The sequence below is a fragment of the Hemitrygon akajei genome, chromosome 6 (genome assembly GCF_048418815.1).
Source record: "Hemitrygon akajei chromosome 6, sHemAka1.3, whole genome shotgun sequence".
NCBI classification, from domain to species: domain Eukaryota; kingdom Metazoa; phylum Chordata; class Chondrichthyes; order Myliobatiformes; family Dasyatidae; genus Hemitrygon; species Hemitrygon akajei.
Window position 1 is genome coordinate 96137067 of NC_133129.1, and position 23527 is coordinate 96160593.

The following is a 23527-nucleotide window of genomic DNA, read 5'->3' on the forward strand; positions in this document are numbered from 1 at the left end:
ACTTATTTTCTGCTACTTATCCATTTAATACTGTTTTTCTATTACTGTCTTGTTTTTATCTACCGCTTTGATTGCCTGAGAGGAAGCCAAACAGAGTTTCATTGTATCTATGTATAATGACAATAAAGATCATTCATTCACTCATTCATTCATTTTTGAAAGATCATTACTAATGCCTTCACAATCTCTACCGCTACCTCTTTCAGAACCCTAGGGTGCAGTTCATCTGGTCCGGGTGACTAATGTACACTTAGGTCTTTGAGCACCCTCTCCCTTGTAATAGTAACTGCTCTCACCTCTCTTCCTTCACACACTGCAACATCAGGCACACTGCCAGAGTCTTCCACAGTGAAGACCGATGCAAAATACTCATTTAGTTCATCAGCCATCTCCTTGTACCCCATTGTTATTTCTCAGGCCCCATGTGTCAGTGAAGGGCATGAGGTTTGAGGTGGAGGGACCCATTGGGCTGCTTTCTACCATCGTCAATAACGGAAATCCTGTTCCTTTTCTCCAGGATAAGGAGACTGCAGCCTTGGATTTTCCCACTGAATTCTCACATGGACGGGACGCTGGAGAAATCCTGTCAACCCAAGACGCATGTGATGTTCCTAAAGACACACAAGACCGCCAGCAGTACAATCCTAAATATCTTGTACCGCTTTGGGGAGGCCAGGGACTTAACCTTTGCCCTTCCCACCAGCTACCAGTTTGGCTACCCCTCCTTCTTCAACACAAAGATGGTCAAATCTTACAACCCTAATAATTCCCAGGAGTATCACATAATTTGCAACCACATGAGGTTCTACCAACCCCAGGTAAGACAGTGAAAGTGCGGCAACTCTTTGCTCCAGGTGAGGTGAGGGTGAGAGGGCAAGCTGACACAATGGAGGGCTCCCATTCAGCAATGGAAGAGGGAGTAGAGTGAAATTCTGACTCTGTTGATTACCATTTGATGAACTTGATTGTATTGTTCTATGTTCAATTCATGTTTAATTAGCATTCAACCACACATGAATATAGCCAAAAAGGACAGTGTTATTCCAGGGCCAAGGTGCAAAACACAGTCACAGACAGCACAAAGCAGAAGGTAACACATAGCACATGAAAGGTAGCAAACACATGTAAGATATCAGTGAAATACAGCCGTGCAAAATGAAGCCCAGATCCTGAGCCCGTGAAAGCTTCAGGAGTGTGCAGTGGACCACAACGCAGCTTACCCTCTGTCGACTGAACACTGGGGGGGATGGGGGTGGGGGGCAGCACCAACTCCAGCCTGAATGCCGCACCGCGCTGCCTTTGGCGGAGCCCACCAAGCGCCGACGCCTCTCTCCTGGCAGATGTAAACAGACAACCCCACAGGTCGAGTCCATGGGCCCGTGAATGCTGCAGTTGGCCATAACACAGCTTACCTTCTGCCGAGCAAATAGGGAGGCGGGGCGGTGGGGGGGATTCGCACCGACTCCAGCCTTCACACCCCACCACACTGCCCTTCCCCTCGCGGAGTGCAGCAGCTTCGATGCCTAAATATAACGGGTGAATAATTATTATAGAATATAAGAGTCATGGAGCACTACAGCACAGGAATAGGCCCTTTGGCCCATCTAGTCCATGCTGGCCTGATCTGCCCGGTCCCATCCACCTGCATCTGGACCATAACCCTCTAAAACCCTTTCATCCATCTACTCACCCAAGTACCAGTGAAGAAATCCCCCTCATTAGTCAGGGGATTGAGTTCGAGCATGCTCTCCACCCTGCTCTCACGACTACACCCCTCCCTCACCTGAAACCACCACGGTGGGCTTCACACCTGAACAGGTGAGAAGACAGCTGAAACGTCTACCCCAAGCAAGGCTGCAGGCCCGGATGGTGTCAGCCCCAGGGTGCTCAAAGCCTGTGCCCCCCAGCTATGTGGAGTACTTCACCATGTCTTCAACCTGAGCCTGAGTCTCCAGAGGGTTCCTGTGCTGTGGAAGATGTCCTGCCTCGTTCCTGTACCGAAGACGCCGTGCCCCAGTGGCTCCAATGACTACACACCGATGGCATTGATCTCCCACATCATGAAGGCCCTGGAGAGACTTGTTCTAGAGCAGCTCCGGCCTATGGTTAGGCCACACTTAGACCCCCTCCAGTTCACCTACCAGCCCCGACTAGGAGTTGAGGATGCCATCGTCTATCTGCTGAACCGTGTCTACGCCCACCTGGACAAGCCGGCGAGCACTGTGAGGGTCATGTTTTTTGACTTCTCCAGTGCGCTCAACACCATCCGCCCTGCTCTGCTGGGTGAGAAGCTGACAATGATGCAGGTGGATGCTTCCCTGGTGTCATGGATTATTGATTACCTGACTGGCAGACCACAGTACGTGTGCTTGCAACACTGTGTCAGACAGAGTGGTCAGCAGCACTGGGGCTCCACAGGGGACTGTCCTGTCTCCCTTTATCTTCACCATCTACACCTCGGACTTCAACTACTGCACAGAGTCTTGCCATCTTCAGAAGTTTTCTGATGACTCTGCCATAGTTGGATGCATCAGCAAGGGAGATGAGGCTGAGTACAGGACTACGGTGGGAAACTTTGTCACATGGTGCGAGCAGAATCATCTGCAGCTTAATGTGAAAAAGACTAAGGAGCTGGTGGTGAACCTGAGGAGGGCTAAGGCACCAGTGACCTCTGTTTCCATCCGAGGGGTCAGTGTGGACATAGTGGAGGATTACAAATACCTGGGGATACGAATTGACAATAAACTGGACTGGTCAAAGAACACTGAGGCTGTCTACAAGAAGGGTCAGAGCCATCTCTATTTCCTGAGGAGACTGAGGTCCTTTAACATCTGCCGGATGATGCTGAGGATGTTCTACGAGTCTGTGGTGGCCGGTGTTATCATGTTTGCTGTTGTGTGCTGGGGCAGCAGGCTGAGGGTAGCAGACACTAACAGAATCAACAAACTCATTGTCTACAGGCCACCAAACAGTAGCATGGATATTGGGTGCAAGTTGAATAGGGAGTTAACATTGGCATGTGGCAAAGGTAATGTCGCAGTAGTTATGGGCGATTTCAACATGCAGGTGAACTGGGAGAATCAGGTTGGTGCTGGACCACAAGATAGGGAGTTTGTAGAGTGCCTACGGGATGCATTCTTGGAACAGCTGTATGAGAGCCGACCAGGGACAAGACTAGTCTGGATTTAGTGTTATGTAATGAACAGGATTTTATAAGCGATCTCGCAGTAAAGGAGCCATTAGGAGGTAGTGATCACAATATGATAAGTTTTTATCTGCAATTTGCGAAGGATAAGGGCAGCTCGGAGGTGTCAGTGTTGCAGATGAACAGGGGAAACTATGGAGCCATGAGGGAGGAGCTGGCCAAAGTTGACTGGACGGATAGCCTAGCAGAAAAGACAGTGGAACAGCAATGGCAGGTATTCTTGGGAATAATGCACAAGGTGCAAAATCAGTTCATCCCCCAGAGAAGGAAGGATTCAAAGGGGGGGAAAGGGGCCTCAGTGATTGACAAAGGAAGTCAGAGACTGCATAGCATTAAAAAAAAGGAAATATGACAGAGCTAAGGTGAGTGGGAGGACAGATGATTGGGAAGTTTTTAAGGAACAACAGAACTTAACTAAAAAGACAATACCAGGAGAAAAAATGAGGTACGAACGCAAGCTAGCCAGGAATATAAAGGAAGATAGCAAAAGCTTTTTTAGGTATGTGAAGAGAAAGAAGATAGTTAAGAACAATGTTGGGCCCTTGAAGAATGAATTGGGTGAAATTGTTATGGGAAACAGAGAAATGGCAGAAGAATTTAATGAGTACTTTAGATCTGTTTTCACTAAGGAAGACACAAGCAATCTCCCAGATGTATGGATGGGCCAAGGACTTAGGGTAACAGAGGAAATGAAACAGATTGACATTCGGAAGGAAACAGTGATGAGAAGACTGATGGGACTGAAGGCTGACAAATCCCCACCCTAGGGAACTAAAGGAGGTGGCCCTGGAAATTGCGGATGCATTGGTAATCATTTTCCAATGTTCCTTAGATTCAGGATCAGTTCCTGAGGATTGGAGAATGGCTAATGTTATCCCACTTTTTAAGAAAGGAGGGAGGGAGAAAACAGAAAACTATCGACCTGTCAGCCTGACATCGGTGGTGGGAAAGATGCTAGAGTCCATTATTAAGGATGAAATAGTGGCATATCTAGATAGCAGTGATAGGATTGGGCCGAGCCAGCATGGATTTACCAAGGGTAAATCATGCTTGACTAATCTGTTGGAGTTTTTCGAGGATGTAACCAGGAAGTTAGACGGGGGAGATCCAGTGGATGTAGTGTACCTCGATTTTCAGAAGGCATTTGATAAGGTCCCACATAGAAAATTGGTGGGTAAAATCAAAGCTCAGGGCATCGGGGGGAAGGCATTGACATGGATAGAAAACTGGTTGGCAGATAGAAAGCAAAGGGTAGCGGTGAATGGGTGTTTCTCGGAATGGCAGGTGGTGACTAGTGGGGTGCCACAGGGCTCGGTATTGGGACCACAGCTGTTTACCATTTACGTTAATGATTTGGATGAAGGCATAGAAAATAACATCAGCAAATTTGCTGATGATACTAAGCTGGGTGGCAGTGTGACATGTGATGAGGATGTTAGGAGAATTCAGGGTGACTTGGATAGGCTGGGTGAGTGGGCAGATACTTGGCAGATGACGTTTAATGTGAATAAGTGTGAGGTTATCCACTTTGGGAGTAAGAACAGGAAGGCAGATTATTATCTGAACGGTGTAGAGTTGGGTAAGGGAGAAATACAAAGAGATCTCGGAGTCCTTGTTCATCAGTCACTGAAGGTGAATGAGCAAGTGCAGCAGGCAGTGAAGAAGGCTAATGGAATGTTGGCCTTTATTACAAAGGGAATTGAGTACAAGAGCAAGGAAATCCTCTTGCATTTGTACGGAGCCCTGGTGAGACCACACCTGGAGTATTGTGTACAGTTTTGGTCTCCAGGGTTAAGGAAGGACATCCTGGCTGTAGAGGAAGTGCAGCGTAGATTCACGAGGTTAATTCCTGGGATGTCTGGACTGTCTTACGCAGAGAGGTTAGAGAGACTGGGCTTAAGGAGATTGAGAGGGGATCTGATTGAAACATATAAGATTATTAAGGGATTGGACAAGATAGAGGCAGGAAATATGTTCCAGATGCTGGGAGAGTCCAGTACCAGAGGGCATGGTTTGAGAATAAGGGGTAGGTCATTTAGGACAGAGTTAAGGAAAAACTTCTTCTCCCAGAGAGTTGTGGGGGTGTGGAATGCACTGCCTCGGAAGGTAGTGGAGGCCAATTCTCTGGATGCTTTCAAGAAGGAGCTAGATAGGTATCTTATGGATAGGGGAATCAAGGGATATGGGGACAAGGCAGGAACCGGGTATTGATAGTAGTTGTTCAGCCATGATCTCAAAATGGTGGTGCAGGCTCGAAGGGCCGAATGGTCTACTTCTGCACCTATTGTCTATTGTCTATTGTCTATTGTAAGGCCAGTGATGTTGTGGGGGTGGAACTGGACTCTCTGACGGTGGTGTCTGAAAAGAAGATGGTGTCCAAGTTGCATGCCATCTTGGACAATGTCTCCCATCCACTGCATAATGTACTGGTTAGGCACAGGAGTTCATTCAGCCAGAGACTCATTCCACTTAGGTGCAACACTGAGTGTCATAGGAAGTCATTCCTGTCTGTGGCCATCAAACTTTACAGCTCCTCCCTCAGAGGCAATAGACAGACACACTGAGCCAATAGGCTGCTCCTGGACATTTCCACTTGGCATAATTTACTTATTATTTAATTATTTATGTTTTTATATTGCTATATTTCTATACTATTCTTGGTTGGTGTGACTGTAACAAAACCCAATTTCCCTCGAGATCAATAAAGTATGTCTGTCTGTCTGAGAGCCGAGAGCTCTATAAAACTCTAGGTAGTGGCCAATTCTAATCAAAACAATTGCCACTGCTGGAGACCCCATGGATTTGTTATACTTGCAAGATGTGCTCTCAGCTCCAATAATGATTGTTCCAAAGTCGAAGACATGTATTCAATCCTTTATTAGCAATTAGCAAATATCCAGTCTTGAATCAGAATCAGGTTTAATATCACCGGCATACGTCATGAAATTTATTAACGTAGCGGCAACAGTGCAGTGAAATACATGATAAATAAATATAGAGAAAAACACCGAATTACTGAAAGTATATACATGTCTATTTAATAGTTAAGTTAAAATAAATACTGCAATATAACAGAAATAAAAATACAGTGCATAAATGTAGTTCATGGGTACAATGTCCAGTCAGAATCGATGACAGAGGGGGAGAAGCTGTTCCATAATCGCTGAGTGAGTGTCTTCAGGCTTCTGTACCTCCTACCCAGCAGTAACAGTGTGAAGAGGGCATGTCCTGGGTTGTGGGGGTCCTTAATATTGGACATCACCTTCCTAAGGCACCACTCCTTGAAGATGTCTTGGATATTGCAGAGTACCCATGACAGAACTGATGAAGTTTACTAGTTTCTGCAATTTATTTCAATCTTGAGCAGTAGCCACCTGCCCCCACCTCCCCCCCCCCCACATACCACACAATGATGCAGCCAGTCAGAGTGCTCTCCATGGTACATATCAAACCCCACTAACTGACTGAAAGGAACCATCGTCATCCTATGGGATGGATAGCCAGAGAGAGGATTTGTGAAAGTTTTTTTGGGTTTTAGTTTGACAAACTAAATCTCCTCAAACTCCAAATGAAATATAGCCACTGTCTTAGATTAATTATAGTTAGCATAGAATCACAGAAATCTACGGCACAATACAGGCCCTTCGGTCCACAATGTCATACTGACCATGTAAACTACTCTAGAAACTGCCTAGAGTTTCCCTACCGCATAGCCCTCTATTTTTCTAAGCTCAATCTACCTATCTAACAGACTCTTAAAAGACCCTATTGTATCCGCCTCTACCACTGTCGCTGCCAGTGCATTCCATGCACTCACCACTCTCTGTGTGAAAAATTTACCCCTGACATCACCCCTGTACCTTTTTACAAGCACCTTAAACCTGTGCCCCCTTGTGTTAGCCATTTCAGCCCTGGGAAAAAGCCTCTGGCTATGCACACAATCAATGCCTCTCATCTTATATACCTCTGTCAGGTCATCTCTCATCCTCCATCACTCCAAAGAGAAAAGGCTGAGTTCACTCAACCTATTCTCATAAGGCATGCTCTCCAAATCAGGCAACATCCTTGTAAATCCCCTTGCTGCATCCTCGTTGCATCCAAGTTAGGTCTTCAGAGATATTGACACCCAGGAACTTGAAACGGCTCACTCTCTCAACTTCTGATCCCTCGATGAGGACTAGTTTGTGCTCTTTCGTCTTACCCTTCCTGAAGTTCACAATCAGCTCTTTGGTCTTGCTGAAGAAACTTACGAGTACCTAAGTTAAGCGTAATTGAGCGGTCAGCAAATGATACGACATACATCGGTCCCCAACCCCGAACTGCACAAACAAAGCACAAATATGTGACTTATTCCCTTCGATTTTACCACCCCGCCCAACTCACGTGACTTGTCACCATAATCAACCCTGTAGCACGTAATACAATGCAGAGAGAGAACAGATACATGGCTCCTACTCTCCAGGTAGACCACACTTGGAATATTGTGTTCAGTTCTAGTCATCTTATTATAGGAAGCATGTGGAAGCTTTGGGTGCAGAAGAGATTTTCCAAGATGATACCTGGATTAGAGAGCACGTCTTATGAGGATAGGTTGAGTGAGCTGGGGTGAAGGAGGATGAGAGGTGTAGAAGATGATGACAGGCATCGATAGAGTGGAGAGTAGGCCCCTTTCTCATAGGGAGGCAATGGCCAGCACCGGAGGATCTACTTTTAAGACGATTGCAGGGAAGTTTCAGGGAGATGTCGGAGGTAGTCTTTTTTTTATAACGCAGAGAGTAGTAGGTGCCTGGAGGGCACCACTTGGGGGTGGAGGTACAACAAAGATATTTTAAGAAGGCAGAAAAGCGCATGGACAAAAGGAAAATGGAGGGTTATGGGCTGTGCAGGAAGGAAGGTTGATGGCGGAGTAGGTTTATACAGGTCAGCACAATATTGTGGGCTAAAGGGCCTATACAAGAATCGGAATGAGGTTTAATATCACCAGCATATGTCGTGAAATTTGTTGCCTTTTCAGCAACAGTACATTGCAATACTAATTATAGAGAAAAACCGTGAATTACTGTAAGTACGTGTGTGTGTGTATACACATAATAGTGAAATTAAAATACAAGTTAAAGAAAAGTAGTGTGGTTTCATCAAAAAAGTAGCATTCTACTTTATGTTCTATAAATTCTACAGCAAGAGAATTATTACTTTAACAAAGACATGTTAATCAAAGTCCTTCAATTTCTATAAGTAACTCAGTTTGAAGATCTGATGTTTTTGACCTTTTCCTTCCCATTGAAACTGGTTTATTATTGTCACACCTACCAAGATACAGAGAAAAGCTTTAATTTGTGCACCACTCAGGCAGATCGTTCCATACAGAATAACACACAAAATGCTGGAGGAACTCAGCAGCATCTATGGAAGTGAATGAACAGTCGACGTTTTGGACCGTGATCCTTCATCAGGACAGGAAAGGACGAAGGAAGAAGCTGGAATAAGAAGGTGGGGGGAGGGGGAGGAGTACAAGCTGGTGAGGGGGATGCAGTAAGAAGCTGGGAGGTGATAGGTGGAAGAGACAAAGTGCTGAAGAAGAAGGAATCTGATAGGAGAAGAGTCTTGGCCAAAAACATTGACTCCATAGAGGCTGCCTGAATGCTGGGTTCCTCCAGCATTTTGTGTGTGTGGCTCATTCTAGGCCCATTCGCCCAAGTTGTCCCATAACCTTCTAACCTTTTTCTATCTGCGTACCTATAAAGTATCTTTTAATAGTTGTTATTGCACAGCAGAATAGTAGCAGTTAATACAATGCTTCACAGCACTGGCAATCAGTGGAAATGGCAGAAGGTGGAATAAGAAAGAATGTAATAGGAGGGGACAGTGGACCGTGGAAGAAAGGCAAGTGGAAGGGGTACAAGAGGGAGGCGATTGGCAGATGAAGAAAAGGGAAGGGGAGCCAGAATGGAGAATGGAAAAAAGAGAGAAGAAGGGAGGACAGTATTGTGTGAAGGCAGTCCGTTATTTTCACTGGGTGTCCGTGCTGATTTTATTCTTTGCATACACAGGATGAATTCCTCTGTTGATAACGTTAAGATCTAATACACAGTTTTATAGTACTGTAGTAGAATTGATGGTGTTCTAGTTCTGTATTCAATTTAAGTACACAATTTGTTTCTCAGATTGTCTTTTTAACTATTATAAGGTGCTCTATCTCTCCACTAAACTGCAAGTCACCCTTCGGCAAGTTGTAGCACCTGCTTAGCCCCTCCTCCCCCCAGCCGCCTGATCAGTGTGACGTGAAGCCATGGGAGCAGGTGATGGATGGTCGTACGAGCAGCCGGTGTATATCATAAGCTCTGTTTATGCGACCACTGATCCCAGGCAGACAATCTCTGAACAGTATTGATCATGGCTGACATCATCCCTTTTGTAATGACACTGCCTAGAAGAAGCCAATGGAAAACCACTTCTGTGGAAAAATTTGCCAAGATCAATCATGGTCATGGAAAGACCATGATCACCCACATCAAACAACACAGCACATAACGAACAAACAATTTCTCAGTATTATTTATAAACAATAAAGTTCATGATCATAATGAGGTAGATTGTGAGCTCAAAAATCAGAACTCCATCTTACTGTGCAAGAGGTCCGATCCAGTGTCTGATAACAGCAGGATAGGAGCTGTCCTTCACCATGGTGGTAGGTGCTTTCAGACTTTTGTATCTTCTGCCCTGGGAGAGGGAATGAAAGAGAATGGGGTCTTTGATGATGTTGACTGCTTTCTTGACTGCTTCATCTATAGGCCCAGGAAGGAGGAATCTGATAGGAGAGGCAGTGAGATGAGTATTCAGGGAATGAAGGAAAAGGAGCATGTACGGGTAGAAGGGATTTTGTTTAATTCAGTATTACATTCAGCAAGCTCAGATTTGCTATAACCGGGGTGGTAATGGGGGACAAGCTCCCACTACCAATTAAATGCTCCCAATGGCGTGCACCTCAAACAGTCTCTGACAAGTCCAGCTCCTGGCTTTCACGTGTGGCTTAGCTACTAAGCCCAATGGAACTGTTGCTACAGACAGGAGAAGGGGCGAAGGTGGGTTACTGGCACCTTTAAACTAGTCGCTTCGGGCAGATGGGGCTCATCAGCCGTGGTTGGCAGCTCATCTAGGAGGAAGCCTCTGATCTCAAACGTCTGCTGCCTTGCAGCTGTACCCACTCATGGGCAAGGCTTCAGGAGTGAACCCCGAAGGAAATATCCAGAGCTGGAGTCCCTGAGGCAGCCCTACGTTGAGCTCAATGCCGACTGTCAACTCCTGCTGCTGGTCCCAAACTGTATCGGTCTCTGCCGTGGGGCATGGGGAGGGGACTCCTGCTGTACGGGCAACAGCTTTCCCTCTGCAGTGTACTGTCCTAGCTTGCTCATCTAGACAGCTAGGACGCAACATCCATGGTCAACCCTGACCGACAGAGACCTCAGATATTCAGCAGAGACATTGTGGGCCAAAGGGCCTGCTTGTGTGCTGTCCTGTTCTAAATCTTCAAGGCAACCCACCAAGGGAGCTCCAGCATGGAAATTCCCCTGGGTGGGGAGTATCCAACCCACCTCACTGAGCAATCAGGACTGAGAGCTTAACAGTGGGATAGAAGCTGACCTTGTGCCTGATGCCACGTGCTTTCGGTCTTTTGTATCTTCTGCCTGAGGGGAGAAGGAAGAAGCGACACTAGCTAAAGTGAGTGACGTCCGAATCACACATTTTGTTTTGTCTTTTCTAGATCGAGAAGTTGATGCCACCTGGGACCTTTTACTTCTCCATCTTGCGCGACCCAGTGACCTTGGCAGAGTCTTCCTTCAACTATTACAAAGAGGCATTCCTGAAGGTATGTTCCCTGGAGCAGTTCCTGGCCGAGCCATGGAGATACTACACCCCATCTGCCTTCAGCAGCCACTATGCCAAGAACCCCATGTGGTTCGACTTCGGCTTCAACCACAACACCAACAACACGGAGGATTATGTGGAGTCCGTCCTGAGTGAGATCAGGGGTATGTTCCACCTCATCCTCATCTCGGAGTACTTCGATGAGTCGATGGTCCTGCTGAAGGACGCCCTGTGCTGGGAACTCAATGACGTGGTCTCCTTCAGGCTGAATGCCAGAAGCCAGGACAGTGTGAAGGTGCTGTCTAGGGTGGACGCAGATCGTATCAGGGCTTGGAACTCCCTGGACTGGAATCTCTACTTGCACTTCAACAAGACCTTCTGGCGAAAGGTGGAGCGATACGGCCGGAAAAGAATGGCAGACGACATGCTTGTTCTGCAGCAGACACGCAAGAAGATGGAGGAGCTCTGCCTGGAGGGAGGCAGGCCGGTAAACACCAGGCAAATCCGGGACAAAAGGCTCAAACCTCTCCAATATAGAGGCGCGCAGATTGTGGGCTACAACTTGAACCCGGAGCTCGACGGCGACACCAAGGAGACGTGCCTTCGCATGGTCATGCCTGAACTCCAATACAAAGACCTGTTGGATGCCAAGTTCTTTCCGACAGCTCCTGGTGGGAAAACCATTCAGGCATCGCCAGCTCATGTTTGAGACATTAACACGAAAGATTATAGACCCAAAGCCTTCTTTTATCCGGGAAGTACAATATTGTGCAAAAGTCTTAGGCCTGTTCTGTACATATAACTAGAGTGCCTAAGACTTTCGCACTGTACCGTATTTGTCAATGTGGAGTAGAGAGTGTGTTTGTAAACCTGGTGGGAACAAAGGATGTTGGGAATGGTGAGGGTGGAGCACCGCGGGAGGGGTGTGGGACAGGTGGCAGAGAAGCAGTGCCAGGGGAGGGTGCAGACACACCCAGCCCTGAGACACCAGGCTAGGTCGTTTATTCCAAACAATGGGTTTATTGATCATTTCAGAATGTATCTCCAGTGCTTCACGCTCCCTTCCCTCTCCCTTCCCCTTTTCCCAACCATGATTCCCTCCTCCCCACACACAGTCCACAATAGAGACCCAGATCAGAATCAAGTTTATCATCAGTCACATATGTCATGAAATGTGTTTTTTGGTGGCAGGAGTACAGTGTAATACATAAAATCACCACAGTACTGTGCAAAAGTCTTGGGCACCTAGCTGTATGGTATATGTACCACAGTACTGCTGATTCCAAATTATCATCTATTTATGCCAAGGTTAGAGCAACATTGCAATTCAATGGGTGTGGTTAATGACTTCGTGGTTTCTGCATTCCATTTCCTGAAACCTTGGTTGCAATCTTCGTATGGGAATATTTTTATCCTGCCAGCTTTCAAAAATATAGAATAATCACAAAGTCAACATAAAGTTTACTATCATCTGCACGAGTCCACGTATGCACAGGTGCACTGAAAAGCTAACACACAGCAGCATCACAGGCACGTGACAAGGATCGATTTGATCTGGATGATGGGGTGGTAAATTGGATTAGTAATATGCAGATGATACTAAGAGAATGTAGATAATGAAGTAGGTTTTCAAAGCTTGCAGAAAGATTTAGGCCAGTTAGAAGAGTGGGCTGAAAGATGGCAGATGGAGTTTAATGCTGATAAGTGTGAGGTGCTACATTTTGGTGGGAATAATCAAAACAGGACACACATGGTAAATGGTAGGGCATTGAAGAATGCAGTAGAACAGAGTGATCTAGGAATAATAGTGCATAGTTCCCTGAAGGTGGAATCTCGTGTGGATAGGGTGGTGAGGAAAGCTTTTGGTATGCTGGCCTTTATAAATCAGAGCACTAAGCATAGGAGTTGGGATGTAATGTTAAAATTGTACAATGCATTGGTGAGGCCAAATTTGGAGTATTGTGTACAGTTCTGGTTACTGACTTATAGGAAAGATGTCAACAAAATAGAGAGAGTACAGAGGAGATTTACTAGAATGTTACCTGGGTTTCAGCACCTAAGTTACAGAGAAAGGTTGAACAAGTTAGGTCTTTATTCTTTGGAACGTAGAAGGTTGAGGGGGGACTTGATAGAGGTATTTAAAATTATGAGGGGGGTAGACAGAGTTGACGTGGATAGGCTTTTTCCAGTGAGAGTAGGGGAGATTCAAACAAGAGGACATGAGTTGAGAGTTAAGGGGCAAAAGTTTATGGGTAACAGGAGGGGTAACTTCTTTACTCAGAGAGTGGTAGCTGTGTGGAATGAGCTTCCAGTAGAAGTGGTAGAGGGAGGTTCGATTTTGTCATTTGAAGTGTTACATACCCCGTAACTGGGTGTCTTACCAGCGAAGATAGAAGTATCCGTTGGAGTCTGGTACTATTTTCAAAACAGTGTTTATTAGTAAAATATACAAATCAATATCAACAATGCAAATATACAGATAATACACGTTAGCAATACTAAACCTAAAAATGTGGGTATAATAATAATCAATAATAAAGAAGCTCTATCGTTGTCTAGGGGATAATGAATTATCATGGGAAAGTATAAAGTTCAGTTCAGTTCATGTAGGCTGAGGTAGTTGTTGGTTCTTTTGTTGTAACAGTTGGAGGGAGAGAGAGAGAGAGAGGACGAGCAAACAGTGACAGCTACAGTCAGTCAAACCTTCCTTTACGTTCTTGATCTGTCGATGTGTTGTTGTGTCCATTCAGGTATGACCCCTCTGTCCTTTAGCTAGACCGTTCGTCTATAGTGGACTCGTCACCCAGGCAAGGGTGGACACACACACAAGCCCCCACCGGTCTCGCTATAAACACTGTGAGTTAAAATTGACCGATCCTTCGTTCGGTCTCCGATGCCCCACACCTTCTCGTGGGTTCCAACACTTAAGCACTGCTCACTAGTGTGTCTCCTGGTGCGTCTGAGGGGTGTCTCCTCAGACCTCACTTTTATCCCTACTCACGGGGTCTCAGGTGTCAATCAGTTTTGAATGGCTTAGTCCATCAAACCAGCCCACTCCGGCTGTCCACTGAGGAATTTTAATGAACAGAATGGTACCAAGTAAACAGCCCTCTCTGGAGCCATAAGTCCTTCAGGAGTCATAATATGGTGGAACAACAAGTCTCTCTCTCCCGGTGTTATCTCTTATCAGTAGCAGATATTCTGGCATGTTTTTGTTCCATCTCTTTCTCTCTCATTAGCAGCATGGCAACAGTAATGGTTTGTAATTCTCCCGGGGGGTGGGGGGGATATGGGCAACTCTGTACCCTTCTGCCCATCAGAGCTGTTCATCCTTCGTAACAAAAGTAAAATTGGATAGGTATATGGACAGGAAAGGAATGGAGGATTATGGGCTGAGTGCAGGTAGGTGTGACTAGATGAGAGTAAACATTCAGCATGGACTAGAAGGGCCGAAATGGCCTGTTTCCATGCTGTAGTTGTTATATGGTTATATATGATTTTATTTAGCATACACATTTGCGTGTATTAGGAATTTGCTGTGCTGCATTGGTGTGATATGCAACAAAAACTCGAACATTCAAGAGTCATATATCAATGTGAGAAAGAGGTTTAAGTTTAAAGCACAGGAATGTACAGATACACAGTATACAAAGCATTCACAAAAGCGTGAATTATAATTATACATAAAATTATACATTAATTAACATAAAATATACATAATTTTCACAAGAAAGAACACAATTAGAACAAAAATAACCTAGTGCAAAGTGGTCACACTGTTACTAAACAGCAGTTCAAAGTACATTTATTATCTAAATATGTATAAATTATACAACTTGTGCTTTGTCTGCTTATAGGCAGCCACAAAACAAGAAACCCAAAAGAATCCATTTAAATAAAAGACCCAACAAAGACACGAGAAAACACACACACACCGTGCAAACAATAAAAGCAAGCAACAGCATTCAGAACGAAAGTGAATCCATAGACAGAAAGCCCGGAGCAGGCCGAAAGCCTCGGCCTCAGTTCATCACACAATAGGGGGCCATTTGTTGCAGAGTATGCAGATGCAAAGCCCGGAGCGGCCAGAGCAGGCTTGCAGCCACGGAGAGAGCAGTGAACTTTGCAGAGCAGCGAGCAGAACCGGCTCAACCTGTTGCCTCTGGTCCCGACACCCTGCCTCTTCAATCCATCCAGCCTGCCGTTTAATTTGTCCAACCACTGGGTAATGCCCACAGTAGGACCCGAACCCTGTCACCTCAGTACTCACTGGGTTTGGGTTCATGAATAGGAACCAAATGGTTCTAACGAAGTAGCTTTCTTGGACCTGGTGGCGTGGGAATTCAGCCTTCTATAAAGTCTAATATCCATTGAATTAACAATAGGGCATGATAGCGCGGTGGTTCTCAGACTTGGGAAGTATATAAAATGTAAAGATTCACTACCACATCCATGAATCCTTCCTCAGGAACTTGTCTCCACTGGCACCTTGCTTCACAGGGCTTCCAGCTCATTTCCAGACCTCCCAAGGATGTCAGGTACCATCTGGGGTAGGCACCAATCAGATGGCACAAGCATCGTTTTCTTTAACTTCCGGTATTTTCTCTCCCCCCCCCTCTCTTTTTCCATCCTAGCTCCCCTCTTACCCCTTCTCACCTGCTCATCACCTCCCTCGAATACCCCGCCTCCTTCCCTTCCTCCCCATAGTCCAATATCCTCTCCTATAAAATTCCTTCTTCTTCAGCCCTTTATCTCTTTCACCTCACCTTCCATCTTACTTCATCCCCCTCCCTCACCCACCTACCTCCCCCTCACCTGGCTTCACCTATCACCAATCAACTCGTACTCCTTCCCCTCCCCCCCCCCCCCACCTTCTTACTCTGCCGCCTGCCTCCTTCCCTTCCAGTTCTGAGAAAGGGTTTTGGCCCAAAACTTCCTTGGTTTATTCCTCTACAAAGATGCTGCCAGCTGGCCAGTGGTGTACTGCCACCAGTGTTGGCCTTCAAGGCGAGTGGTACCACGTTCGAATGTGGCCAGCTCCTTGCACGCTTCACCAACCACGCTGGGTTGATTGCCCAGCTAGCAACTCGGCCTCGTAAAAAAGGACAAATTCAATGGAAGCATCAAAAAGTGACACCTGATGTACCACTAGGCGCAGAAAGGAACAACGTAGATGCTGCCTGACCTGCTGAGTTCCTCCAGCGTTTTGTGTCTGTTGCTGAACATGTATGGCACAGTACAGTCTGAAAAAGAAGGAACCTGAAAGGACAAGGGTGTCAACTTAAAACATCAACAGTTTATTCCCCTCCATAGATGCTGCCCGACCTGCTGAGTTCCTCCAGTGTTTTGTGTGTGTTGAATCAGTGCATGGTGGTGGGAACTCAACCAGAAAATGAGCTTTATGTAGCAGCAGTACAGTACATTCACTCCACCGTGGGCAGTTCCACGTCCGGCTGCTAAAGGATGAGGGATGGGTATACGTTGTGACTGGGATTGAAGTAACTGGATAGACAATGAAGGTGGTGATATAGAAATAAAAATTTTATTTTTATAAAGTATAAACATAAATATACATTTTCTCAACAGAGAAAATTTACAAGGGTGTGGTCAGGATTGGAGACCTGAGTTATGAGGAAAGATTGAATAGGTTAGGACTTTATCTCTTGGAAAGAGATAAAGACTGAAAGGATGTTTAATAGAGATATATACAATTGTGAGGGGTATAGATAGGGCAAATGCAAGCAGGCTTTTTCCACAGATGCTGGGTGGGACTACAACTAGAGGTCATTGGTTAAGGGTGAAAGGTGAAAGTTTTAAGAGCAACATGAGGGGAAACTTCTTCACTCAGAAGGTGCTGAGAGTGTGGAATGAGCTGCCAATGCAAGTGGTGCAGTCGAGCTCAATTTGAACATTTAAGAGAAGTTTGGATAAGAACACGGAAGGGAGGAGTATGGAGGGCTATGGTCTGGGAGCAGTTCAAACGGTTCAGCACGGACTAGATGGGCCAAAGGGCCTGTTCCTATGCTGTACTTTTTATGACTCCATGACTCCTAAGTTTTTATTCAGCAAACAAGGAGGCAAGTTTCTGGAGACACTTGCAAGGGACAAACTAACACAGAATATCTAAAAGCTTCTGAAGACAGAGATCCCAGACACCTAAAATTAATGTTGTTAGGGCTGTTTATTTAGTTACTGAGATACAACATGGAATGGGCCCTTCTGCTGCTTCGAGCCGTGCTGCCTAGCAATCCCGATTTAATCCTAGCCTAATCATGGGTTAATTTACATTGACCAATTAATCTACCAACTTGTACATCTTTGGACTGTGGGAGGAAATCAGAGCACCTGGAGGAGACACACATGGTCATGGGGAGAACATACAAACTCGCTACAGGCAGGGTTGGGAATTGAACCCAGGTTTCCTATACTGCGTGGTGCTAACCACAATGCTACCATGTCTCTGAGTACACAAAAACTGTTGACTGCCTATACCTGTTACCATGTTTGATCTGCTAAGTGTTCTGCCTGCTTGAGCTAAAGATACAAAGGTGCAAATAACTTAGCCCACGTTGCCTGGTTTGATGCAGGCCAATTAACACAACCCCATTGCCTTAACATTTGGCTGTTGCATACACAAGCATTTCATGGCCACTATTTTGCAAACTATTTCTCTTGTGGCTGTAAATTACATAGGCAGTGAGAGGGAGGGTCTTCAAATACACATTACACCTGGGGAACCTTTGAAAGACTGACCCAGGACAGAGGACTCTGGGGAGGTGATGTCAGTGGCTTATATTGGAAAATATATTATGCATTAGCAGCATTCTATATAACCACGACTACTGAGTATTTACTATGCATTTATTCATTTACTAGATATATTGTATTCTTAGGTATATACTATGACATTTAAGAATATCTGTGTATTATTAGCAGAAATGTACTCTATATATTATGCAAAAGAATGGCTTATGAAGAGATAACGGTGGCAGACAGGATGATACGAACAGGCAATGGAATGTTGAAGGAGGCTGACTGAGAGACAACCGTGGCCAGGAATGAGGCCCAGGATGTGAACTGGAAAGAAATAATGGTGGCAAATTAAGAGCTAGTCAAGAGCAATTGATTAGTTCATGTATAGGTGATATGCAGCTATAGAATGATTGGATAAGTTAATGCAATTAAGATAAGAAGATTGCTATAAAAATGCTATGTACAATGATCGGCGGGCAATCAGTGACTAGCTCAGTGATTGTCTCAGCTTTGGTTTGCAAATTAAAGCTTAAAACTTCTTGAAGAATCTTCTGTGTCTCCTGGTCGTCTGTGAGAAACGGAAAACCACGACACTTATGCCCCAGTGGAAGTGATAGGTTTAAGAAGAACAAGAAGAAGCAGAGAACATTACAAACATAAGTTAGCATACTTAACATAAATTACACACAAACAGCAAGATAAACATACCTAGTGCAAGACTGAGAAAGAGAAAATTAAATATAGTACCCAGCTCTCCTCCCACTTTATTCTGCAGTTTGTTCCATTCCATATACTCAATAGCTTTGTGTGGAAAATCTTGCCCCTCACATATCCTTTAGTTCTTTCCCCTCTTACTTTCAATTTATCCCCTCTAGTTTTAGACTACTCTACCCTGGGGAAAAGACTGTGACCATCCACTTTGTCGGGATGTCCATAAAGCCATAAGACACAGAAGCAGAACTAGGCCTATAAACACTGCTCTGTCATTCTATCAAGGCTGATTTATTTTCCCTCTCAACACCATTCTCTTACCTTCTGCCCGTGTTCTTTAATGCCCTTACCTATTGATCTCCATTTTAAATATATCCAATGACTTGGCCTCCACAGCCACATGTGGCAACGAGTTCCAGATTCACCCATCCTTTGGCAAAAGAAATGCGTCCTCATCTCTGTTCTAAAGGAACATCCTTCTATTCTGAGGTTGAGCCCTTTAGTTATAAGCTCTCCCACTATTGGAAAAATCACTCTACTCTATTTCCCTTGCCCGCCCCACCAACATTTTTCAGTACTCTAGCAAGTACAGCCCCAGAGCCATCAAATGCTCCTCACATGTTATCCCTTTCATTTTCAGGATCATTCCCATGAACCTCCTCTAGATCGTCTCACAATATTCCAAATGTAATGCTTATAAAACCTAAGCATTACTTCCTTGCTTTTATATTCTAGTCCTCTCGAATAGAATGTTACATTTCATTTACCTTCCTTACTACCGATTCAACCTGCAAATTAACCTATAGGAAATCCTGCACAAGGACTCCCAGAACCCTATCAGGGAGGGAGTTCTGGAGGGGAACTGGTGGGTGGAGTGTGTGGATGATGGGCAGATAAAGAAAAGGAAGAGGGAGGCAAAGGAAAGAAATAGGGTGAAGGGGCCAGGAGGAGTGCAAGGGAAGGAAGAAATAAAAGGGAAATAATAGAAGAAGGTTCCTTAAGGTTGCTATAGATGGGGGTGTTGATGAGGACAAGTTCCACTACCTATTAAATGCTCCCAATGGTGTGCTTCTCTAAAAGCCTCTGACAACCAAGTCCTGCTCCTGGTCTTTATGTGTGACTTAGCTACGAATTCTGGAAGGGTCATTTCTACTGACAGGAGAAAAGGCAAAGGGGGTTACTGGTGCCTTAAGACCAGCTGCTTCAGGCAGATGGGGCTCATCAGCCATAGTTTGGCAGCTCATCTAGGAGAAGGAAAACTCTGATCTCAAACCTCCACTGCCTTGCAGCTATACCCACTCATGGAAAGAGCTTTGGGAGTAAATCCCAAGGGAAAAATTCAGAGCTGGAGTCCCTAAGCCTGTCCTAGGTTGACTTCAACACTGACCGGAAACACCTGTGACACCGCTGGTGCCAAACCGTATCGGTCTCTGCCGTTTATCAGGTGTGTGGAGAGGGGCAGTTTGCTGCATGGGCAACAGCGTGCTCTGGCTTGAGTGTCACGTAAACAGTTGGGACACAACATCCATGGTCGACCCTGAGCCACAGCAGGACTCAATAGGGGGAAGTCTTCACTCCAAGCTCCACCACCCTCTTCTATCGGATCCCATCTTCTTCAGCCCTTCCACCCGCCAGCTCTGATAATGTTTTCTCCGTCATCTAACTCAAAGTCAATGATCAAAGTAAATTTATTATCAAACTGCACTCAGTAGCCACTTCATTAGGCTCAGAAGTGGAACACTGCAGTCTTCTGCTGCTGTAGCCCACCCACTTCAAAGTTTGATATGCTGTACATTCAGCGGTGCTCTTCTGCACACGACTGTTGCCAGACCTCCGTTGGCCTGGGTTGACCATGGATGTTGCATCTTAGCTGCCTAGGTATGCAAGCCTGGACAGTGCAATGTGCAGTGCAAGCTGCCCCTCTCCACGCATCTGATGAACCCAGATGAACAGTAGAGACCCCTGCAGCATCACAGGAGCTTCCAGTCAGTGTTGAACTCAATATGGTACTGCCTTAGGGACTCCAGCTTTGGATTTTTCTCTCAGGGTTTACTCCCGAGGCCTTCCCCATGAGTGGGTACAGCCACACTGCAACAGAGGTTTAAGATCAGAGTTTTCCTTCTCCTAGGTGAGCTACCAACCATGGCTGATGAGCCCCACCTCCTCAGCTACTACCCTTGTAACTGGTTATCTGAATTACTGTCATCCTCCTGTCAGCTTGAACCAGTCTGGCCATTCCCCTCTGACCTCTCTCACCCAAAGAACTGCCACGCATTGGACATTTTTTTGTTTTTCCAACCATTGTCTGTAAACGATGGAAACCGTTGTGTCTAATCACCAGTTCCTGAGATACAGTGCTGTACACAAGTCTTAAGCATATATCTACACATACTGAAATATAGTTAGCCTAAGACTTCTGCACAGTGCTGTATCTGTGGAGTGGGAGCAAAGGATGTTGGGAATGGTGAGGGTGGAGTGCCATGGGAGGGGTGTAGAACAGGTGGCAGAGAAGGAGTGGCAGGGGCAGGGGTTGGGGTGGTGTGGGTGCCGACGTACCCAGTCCTGAGACACCAGGCAAGGTCATTTGATTCAAAACAATTGGTTTATTGATCATTATAGGATGTCTCTCTGGTACTTCCCATTCCCTCCCCCCTTTCCCACCCATGATTCCCCTCTCCCTGCCCCTTTCCCACTCTCGGTCTACAATAGAGACCCAGATCAGAATCTGATTTATTTATTTAATGAGATACAGCACGGAACAGCCTCTCCCAGTCCTTTGAGCCATGCTGCCCAGCGATCCCCCGATTTAACCCCAGCCTAATCACAGAACAATTTACAATGACCAATTCATCTACCAACTGGTACATATTTGGACTGTGGTAGGAAACCGAAGCACCTGGAGGAAACCCACGTGATAACAGGGAGAACGTACAAACTCCTCACTCACACTGTGAGAATGTACTGTAAAGCATCGTGATAACCATCAGATATGTAATGAAATTTGTGTTCTTTTATGGCAGCAGTCCTGAACCTCATGACCATGTCTGCTCTTATGAATTGAGTTGCTGGCAAATGATGAGCTGATGAGATATTTGCATTAATGAGCAGGTGTAGCTGATAAAGTGGCCACCGAGGGTATGTTGCCATATGAGATTAATTTCCTTGCAGACATATCTATGCAGGAAAATCAGGAAATACAATATAATTTATGAAAATCTATGCATAAACAAGTGCTGGCAAACAATCAATGTGCAAGAGAAGCAAAATTATGCAAATAAAAAACAAATAATATTGAGGACATGAGTTTAGAGTACCTGAAAGTGAGTCTACAGGTTGTGGAATCAGTTCAGAGTTGAGGTGGGTGAAGTTATCGGCACCAGTTCAGGAGCCTGATGGTTATAAGGTAATAACTGTTCCTGAACCTGGTGGAGTGGGACCTAAACCTCTATACCTCCTGCCCAATTGTAGTAGTGAGAAAAGGATTGTGGGGGGAGGGGGGGCGTGGTCCTTGATGATGGATGCTGCTTTCATGATGCAACCAGTTAGGATACACTTCACTATGCATCTACCTAAGTTTGCCGATGTTTTGTATGACATGCCAGCTCTAGTTCAACCCCCTTCCCTGCCTCTTCATACCCGTTATCTCCCCTCTATCTTTCCTGCGCTGCTGGGCGTGAGCTGTCACGAGAGGTTGGATAACCTTGGGTTGTTTTTTCTGGAATGTCGGAGATACGATAGAGGTTTACAAGATTCTGAGAGGAATAGATGGAGTAGACATGGAGTATGTGTTTCCCAGGGTTGAAATACCTAATACCAGAGGGCATGTATTGATGTTGAGGGGGTGGGAGGTAGGTTCCCCCAGTGGAAGCCTGGTATGGTGGTAGAGGCAAATACATTAGAGGCTTTAAAGAGACATTTGGAGAGGCATGTGGACGTAAGGAAGATGGAGGGATATGGACATGGTATAGGTAGGAGGGTTTAGTGTTCGGGTGTTTTTTTATTTACCGTAGATTCCGGACTACAGAGCGCACCTGATTTTTAGCCGCTGGCACTAATTTTAGAAATAAAATCATTTTTTTAAATGTAAAGGCCGCACCGGATTTTAGGCCGCAGGTGTCCCACGTTGTAATATGAGATATTTACACAGAAAGATATTACACGTGAGGATTTTTTTTAACTTTTAATTAAATCCATATGGTAACAAAAACAAATACATATTGCAAATGCTTTTTTTCGAACCGTGCCCGTACGCGGCTACTTTTAAATATACGTTGCGTATACTTCTTTACTGAACAACATTCCAATATCTCCTAACGACTGGTAAAAAATATATATACTGCAGCCTACCAGGAAAAGTTATTGATACCTTTAACTTAAAAGCAGAGTTCGCTCGGATCCAAAGCCGCTCGCGGAATCCGCTCCCCCCTCCTTTCCGTTTCATCGCAAACGGCATTTAAAAGCAGATTTCGCTCGGATCCAAAGCCGCTCCGCCGCTCGACCCCCTCCTTTCCGTTTCATCGCAAACGGCATTTTCCCACAAGACGCCGCGAAACCGGGTGTGTCGTCATAGCATCCCGCGATGTAGTACAGAAAACAAATATAGTTTAAACTAAGAGGGTAGGTAGCACAATGCTTCGAGTGTTTTCCATGTTGATGAGGGTGAGTACAAATGACTGATTTACAATAATTTAATTGTGAAAGTGCGCTTGATTTATCGTACAATTTCATTGGACCTCTGTGAACTACTCATCAATTTTATTGGTCTACTGTTACGAGGCAAAATGTTTACGAGGCGGCATGAAAAAAAAAATGCATTAGCCGCTCCGGATTATTGGCCGCAAAGTTCAAAGCTGTTCAAAATGTGGGAAAAAAGTAGCGGCTTAAAATCCGGAATCTACGGTACTTTTTTAGCTGATTTGGTACAACATTGTGGGCGAAAGTGCAGGTTCCTGTGTTGTACTGTTCTCTGTTCTGTGATGAAGTGTCTCATCC

General features: G+C 45.3%; 1 protein-coding gene across 5 annotated transcripts in view; it reads left to right on the forward strand.

Annotated features, from left to right (window-relative positions):
• The window catches only part of gal3st4 (galactose-3-O-sulfotransferase 4), a 33270-nt gene extending 14899 nt beyond the window's left edge, over window positions 1-18371 (forward strand). For all 5 annotated transcript variants that reach the window (XM_073048924.1, XM_073048925.1, XM_073048927.1 and 2 more), the window contains 2 exons: window positions 518-818; window positions 10968-18371. In XM_073048924.1, coding sequence (XP_072905025.1) covers window positions 518-818; window positions 10968-11780 — 1114 coding nt within the window. In that variant the 3' untranslated portion in view covers window positions 11781-18371. The remainder of the gene's footprint in view (window positions 1-517; window positions 819-10967) is intronic.
• Window positions 18372-23527: the final 5156 nt, after the last annotated feature.